At 32.5% G+C, this 7,573-nt stretch overlaps 1 protein-coding gene across 1 annotated transcript; it reads left to right on the top strand.

Moving 5' to 3' along the window:
• Window positions 1–378: 378 nt before the first annotated feature.
• Window positions 379–7,239, top strand: LOC143074133 (uncharacterized). The gene is made up of 8 exons (XM_076249679.1): window positions 379–840; window positions 2,359–2,420; window positions 3,202–3,277; window positions 3,694–3,722; window positions 3,840–4,064; window positions 4,583–4,778; window positions 5,885–6,421; window positions 6,590–7,239. Exons 1-8 carry the CDS (start codon window positions 438–440, stop codon window positions 7,180–7,182), a joined length of 2,121 nt encoding a protein of 706 aa, XP_076105794.1. The 5' UTR covers window positions 379–437; the 3' UTR covers window positions 7,183–7,239.
• The last annotated feature ends 334 nt before the right edge of the window (window positions 7,240–7,573 follow it).

The following is a 7,573-nucleotide window of genomic DNA, read 5'->3' as shown; positions in this document are numbered from 1 at the left end:
AAGTTTAAGTAGTAGTCCGCCTTAGAATCAGGCAGATACCAAATAATGTTAGGAACATGAATTTGGTCAATCTGATGCATTATTTGTATATAAACAGTTATTCTCAACTACTTTCAGCTGACCTAGTTAAAAAAGTTGTATACATTATAATTTGTCTGTTTTAGCATGTCAGATTGTGCCATAATGCTTTTAATAATGTACTATAAAAGTTCTGAAATTTATAATTTTCATTAAAGAAATACTTGACAAAACACATGGGAAACCTTGTTATCTTTACTAATTAATAAAAAAAAAGTGTCATATCTTATTATAACAATAATTGCTTTTTTGTGTTTTTGTCTCATTGATACAAATATTGTCCTTACAAAAAGACTGGACAATGCTAAAATATATGTTAGAGTTATCTCCCTTTACCCACAATGCAATAAATTTTGACAATGGCAGCCCCCATGGGCTCCTGCTCAATTGGATATTTTGCCTCTACAAAGTGTGGAATATCATCACTGCACCCTTCACATACAACTTTATCAAGATTAAAGGACTGCCAGAGGAATATACAAGCTCATTTGTTGAAAGTTGGATTGAAAGCAGGTGTAACAGGAATAGCAGACGTCACATACGAGGGGGAACTTATTTCTAAAAGAGTGGGGTTGTTTACTGTTGAGAGTGACTTTAGTGTTTGTCCATATCATAGAGATGTCCTTGGAATAAACTGGAGACAAAAGGCATTGTGCCAGTATCCAATTCATGAGGGAAAGGCCAAGCCTTACCGGAGCTTTAAAACAACCATGAGCAGACGAATGTTAGCCGACTTTGGTGTACTTGTGCCCATTGGCTCGGGTAAGTACAATGTACTTTGTTTTGTGAACATTTTTCAGGTGTGGATCCAGCCATTTAAAAAGGGGGCCTAACCCAGGACAAAGGGGGGAATGTCCCCATTCAAATGCATTGATCTTCCAAAAAAAGGGGGGGTTCCATCCCGGGACCCCCCACTCCCTGGATCAGTGACGTTTTTGTACTAAAAAATATCCCTACATCATGTACATGTACCCAAACATTTTCATTTTTTGTTTGTTTAAACATATGCCCATACATGAACTTTATCTTTTTGAAATCTGACCTGTCAATGCATCAATGCATGTCATTGACTAGTCCAAATAATTATGACGTCTTGCAAGGCTATTTTATTTTTTTTCTGGGACGCCTTCTTTGTAGGAAGGTGTCCCAGAAAAAAATTAAAATAGCCTTGCCAAGGTCATAATTAATTGGACTAGTCATTAATTTGACATGTCAAGTTGATACATGTATGTATATATATCATGTATGATAAAGTCGTGCATGGACGTTCTGTAGAGCTACCCTACACGAATACACATAACAATGGGGCTCTTCTCCGCTGTGTTTAAAAGCCTAAAGCCCGTAACAGGATTTTACACGTACCAATACAGATACCCTCCCCCTTTTTCCACCACACACCTGAACCCCAAAAAATAAGTTTTAAATTACATTTGTATATACATGTAAAGTGTACATTGTACATGTACATATAACCAAGGATTTAACTATACAAATCCTTGATGTAACTGCAGGTTTTTTTTATAGGTGAGAATCCAGTATTTTTTAAAGGGGGACATAGCTAGTTATTTTTTTCACTTTTGATTGGTACTTGTGAAAGTTTATGCAGAAACATGATAAACATGATGAAGTTTATCATTTACTTTCCAAATTTTCAAAAGTACAAAAAAATGTATCACCTCCTCTAAAATATCCAAAATATCTAAATAATATACTTATAGAATATGAATGTTTCTTCAATTTAAATTTTATATCTTTGAATATTTATATTGTTTATGTTTTTCTTGTAAATTTCTTGGTTTTTGGACTTTACACAAATAAGATAATTTCATTTGATTTAGTACATTGTAGTGCATGATTTTTTAAATAGAGTACTGTAAATTCAGAAATTATTGCGAGGTTTTTATTATTGCGAATAATGCGACAGAGTTGTTAACGCAATAATTAAAACTCGCATTTTGTCATTTTCTAACTGAATTAAGCGTGTCTTTTCTCAAAATCGTAAAAATTAAAATCGCATTTAAGTTTAAAATGACAAAATCGTAATAATAAATGCACGCAATAATTTCTGAATTTACAGTATTAATTATTATATTTTTCTTATTGTAAGCTACATAATGTAACCCCCTCCCCCAACTTAAATGGTTTTTAATAGGCTATCAAAATTGATTTTGTCCCCGTATTTAAGCTGAATATAAATATGATCCGCTATTCTACTGTATGACATTATCACATATATTTTCTACATTTATATGATTTTTATGATTTTCTTTTTCTTTTAAGGAATATGCAGAAAATGTAATGGGGAATACTTGAAAGCATATACATCATGTACAGAAAAAAAGGTAAAATCAGTTTTATTACATACATGTATAACTACAAACGTTTTGGGTTTTCTTTAATGGTATCTCCACTACATGTTATGACTTTTTTTTTTAACACTTCATGTTAGGTGGATTATAATTCTGGTCTACGTAAATAAATTGCTAAAGGAACCACCATTAAAATTGCATTGAATTAATCATTTATTTACAATGATGTAAGGGAGTAGATTTAGAAAAAAAAACTGGCATTAACTTTTATCATATTTATATTAAATGACAAAAACTCTCAATCAGAAAATTAAGTAGCTTCAGGTCTGTCATTTTACTTTGACTACCCATATGCAAACATGATAAACTAGGCATTTAGTCTTCGCAATTGAATAGTTTCATAATGTTTATGTCGGGGCCCTTATAACAGACTAACAGGGTTGGTTGAAGGCCATACAGTTGCCTGTTATTGTTTATATCCAATTCATTTTTTAAAACTTTGTTTGATATTTGTCTCATTAACAATTACATGTACCTGTATACCATATCTTATTATTTTTTGTATGTATATGTACATGTATATGTATACAGTACGGTATATGAAATACAATAAGAAGACGCAGATGTATGCCGACATATTGTTTATAATATAGTGTACGATAGAATACCAACATCTGCACCTTACAAATTAGCTGTAAAATATAATATGCCATAATATTAAATGTTAGTAAGAATAGATTGCCTTGTTTCATATGATTTATTGTCTTCACTATGTAAACTGTATCAATGATAAGTATTGTATTTTTTTATGTAGGATATCAATGGCAATGGCATGGATATAGAGATTGATGATCCAAATGAAGACAACCCTAATGTTAATAAATTTGTAAGTTTATTTTAGGGTGGCATACATATATATTGTTCAGTATGGTGAAGTAGTAAGCAGGTGGGTGGGGTAACAAAGGGTAGATAATTTCTACAATAAAATTAAATAATAGCCAAATGATGTTACATGTGTATATGTGAACTAAAATTTGTTCCTGTGAAAAAAGTTCCACTAATTTCACATGAAATATGTTCTGGGAGAACTTTTTTCACAGACAATTTCTATATAATTTGTTCCATCTATATGAAATAAGTTCCATACTTTACCTGGTGAAATTTGTTCCCTACCTAGTGATATAAGTTCCATGTTTGTGAGATTTGTTCCTTACCTGGTGAAATAAGTTCTGGATTTGTGAGATTTGTTTCTCACCTGGTGAAATAAGTTCCTTGTCTATGAAATATGTTCCACTGGTTACACAAGTTATCTTATATATTGAGCACTTATCTTCAGTGAGTTTCAAGTCATTATAAAATACATGTATTATATTGATTTTATAAGGTAATAAATAAAAAGTTTAAACATCCAATTTGGATCATGTGGAGTAAAGCAAGTCATGTATCTTGCAGATTGAGGACTGGAGATCTCACATCTTGAGAACAATCAACCAAGATGATGCCAGGTTTGATCTTCTGAACAGCATAAAAGGCAATGAAGTAATTATAATCATGGATTGGGCAATGAAATACCTTCCACAGATGTTTAGGGAAAGAATGAAAGATTTCTTTGGTCAAAAAGGGATGCACTGGCATGTGTGTGTTGCCATTATAAAAGATGAAGACAACAGTTTAAAGGTAAGAGTACTATTATCTTAATGATAATCATATTTCTGTATATATACCATTAAAGTTAATGAACCTAAATGTCATCAAACATGGAAGCCATTATTACTGAAAATATGAAATATGTGCCTGTCCCAAGTCAGGAATGTGTAGTTTAGTGGTTTTCGTTTGTTTATGCGATACATATATTTTTCTTTCTTTTATTTTTTTTTATATAAATAAGGCTGTTAGTTTTCTCGTTTGAATTGTTTTTCATTGTCAATTACGGGGCCCTTTATAGCTGTCTATGCGGTATGGGCTCTGTTCATTGTTGAGGGCAGTATGGTGACCTATAGTTTTTAATTTCTATGTCGTTTTGGTCTCTTGTGGAGAGTTGTCTCATTGGCAATCATACCACTTCTTCTTATTTTTATATGTATGCAACAAAAAATTTTAAAAACTCTGTCAACAAAAACATTACATTACACAAATTATTATTGACACTACAGCTCAATTTTTTTTTATACAACAAGAACTGATTTTTATTTCAGCACAAAACCTTTACTCATATAATGGACCATGTGAAGCAGGACTTCTTTGCTGTTTTATCCCTGTTGGAGCATACACTATTTTCTATTAAGAAACAGTTACCACAAATAACAGAGGCATACCTTAGATCTGACAACTCTGGTTGTTACCATTGTGGTCAACTGTGGCTAGCAATACCTAGTTTGTCAGAAAGAACAGGTAACATTATAACACTTTCACAAAAATAAAAATATGGATTTTGTTAAAGGTTTTGTTTTGGTACCATGTCCAACACAATAGGAGGGGGGCATAGAAGTAACAGTAAGTTATGCCCCTTGGAAATGTAAATAACATAAATTGATTTCTAATGGCTCCCACATATACCATTATTGCTAGATTTTTATGAAACTTGTATCAAACATTGTCAAATGCTTATTCAAGAATGAGCAATTTCTGGGATTTTCCTGCTCAATATTTGGTAATTTCAATCCATCTCCAACATAAAGATAAATTAAGGAAGAAGTGAAACATACTGTATAATAATATATAGATATAGGAACATGTGGCAGCAGTGCCAATGAGACAACTCTCCATCCAAATAACAATTTATAAAAGTAAACCATTATAGGTCAAGGTACGGCCTTAAACATAGAGTCTTGGCTCACAAAGAAAAAAAAGCTGTAAAGGGCCCTAAAATTACTAGTGTAAAACCATGCCAACAGGAAAAGCAACAGTCTAATTTAAATAAAAGAAGGAGAAACGAGAAACACATATAAATGACAGCTACTGTACATCAGATTCCTAACTTAGGACAGGTGCAAACATATGCAGCAGGATTAAACGTTTTAATGGTACCAAACCTTCTCCCTTTTTCTGAAACAGTATATATAGTATAACATCACAACATAGAAAAACACACGATAAAATATCAATTAGAAGGCTTAACTCAATCAAAAAACATAAATTAACCTTTTTAAAGGAATTTTAAACTTGTCGTATTTGCTGGACCAATCCACTTACATTTAAAGATTAATGCAAAGTATAAAAAAAAATATTTTAATTTAAGGCAGATTGTGTTAGTATCACCAAGATCTTGTTCACTCTTGTTACAAAAAATAAATTTTTCAGGATCATCTATCTTAAGACTTAAAATAATAAATCAAAGTAAAAAGACACTACCAAAAGCCCTCTCGACCAATCGTATTAACTTTTTTCTTGATATACAAATCATATAAGAATTATTTCAATCTATATGCTTACTCTCAATGTTCGTAGGTTATGTCTTTATAAATATGAAAAAACAAAAGCATTATTTATTTTTTTAGGTATACAAATCAAACGTTACGATTATAGTGAGGCCCAGAGTGGTAAAAGCTACTGTGATGCTAAGATAGCCCACATGAGGCAAAAAATGAGAATCTTCTCTGCAGAAGGCCATAATATTACTACAGCTATGCAGATGAAAGAAGCAATTGATAGTGGAGCTGGAGTAAAAGGAGTTTATACATCAGTTGTTGATGTTGATACAACAAAGCATCAGCTTAAGACACATTCTTGGAAAGGTGTAAGCTTTATTACAAATTTAGAGTACACATCTTCTGGAATAAAAACATGGAAAGCATACAGAATAGGAGATGGTTGTTTGATTGAGAACAACAAGGTACAGCAAATGTGTCGCGATGAACAACCAGCTACTTGTTTACAGATCATCAGTGATGACTTTCAAGATCATGAGTCATCAGGGCACATCAATCTTAAACAAGGAACATCAGCAGAAGTTCATGAACACCAATTATTATCAAATCAAACTGCCTTAGAAGATTCACAAAGTTCCTCATCATCAAACCATGCTAATGAACAAAGTTCCTCATAATCAAACCATGCTAATGAACAAAGTTCGTCATCATCAAACCATGCTAATGAACACAGTTCGTCATTAATAAACCAATCAAGAGAACAACACATTCCTGAATCATCAAGTTGTACTACAGTCTTAGAGGAATTAGACACTTCATTACAAGAACATGAAGGCAATAATGTTGACAACGTATTCTATTGTCCAGAGTATGGTTGCACCAAGGCATGCCAGTCATTTGAAAAAATGCAAGATCACATTCTCATTGGAAAACACACGAAACAACTATCAAATGATTCAACTTATGACAGAGCTAAAAAGATATGGGCGGAAAGATGTAAAAATCTTCATGCTTCTACTCATGTCACTATTGAATCTGATCCTGGAACCTCTAGCAGCAACAATTTGAATATACCTCCAATGGGTTTGGCATTAAAGAAAGAGAAAAAATACGTCCGATTTTCACAGAATGTAAAATCATATCTTACAGAATTATTTAAGATTGGAGAGGCTAGTGGCAAGAAAGAAAACCCAGCAGCTGTTGCTATGAACATGCGTAACATGTCAGAAAATGGAAGACGAAAGTTTTCCCCCAATGAATGGTTACAACCTAGCCAAATTGCATCATTCTTTTCAAGACTTGCTATGAATGCAGGGAAGACAATAATGTGTATAGACAGCGTTGATTTAGACGCTGGTGACAATGATTTATTGGCTGTGCTGAATGAAATAGAGAATCAAGAAATCCATGAAAACTTGCATTTATAGTCATTCAAACTGTTGTCTGTAACTAAATCTTAAAATATCACTGTGACAAAATTTCATTGTGGGGAATATCATTCATTTGGCTTTCATTGTTCATACCTCAGTCGTCTTAACATAACACTTTGTAAGAAACTTTATTGAAAGGTCATCTATTAAATTCATGTTCATATGCCCCACCTGTTATAGCAGAGTGGCATAGTGTTTTCTGGTCTGTGCTTTGGGTTGGTCCTCTGCTCTGCTTCAAGTTAAAGTTTTTTGTCAAGGTAGATTTTGATGGAGTTGAATTCCAATCAATTTGAAACTTAGAACACATGTTTCCTATTATATGATCTTTCTAATTTAAATGCCAAATTATATTTTGACCCAAATTTCACAGTCCAATGAACATTGAAAG

This window comes from Mytilus galloprovincialis, chromosome 5 (assembly GCF_965363235.1).
Source record: "Mytilus galloprovincialis chromosome 5, xbMytGall1.hap1.1, whole genome shotgun sequence".
Classification (NCBI taxonomy): domain Eukaryota; kingdom Metazoa; phylum Mollusca; class Bivalvia; order Mytilida; family Mytilidae; genus Mytilus; species Mytilus galloprovincialis.
The sequence above is the reverse complement of the archived record's forward strand: the minus strand, read 5'-3'. Positions and strand labels throughout refer to the sequence as shown.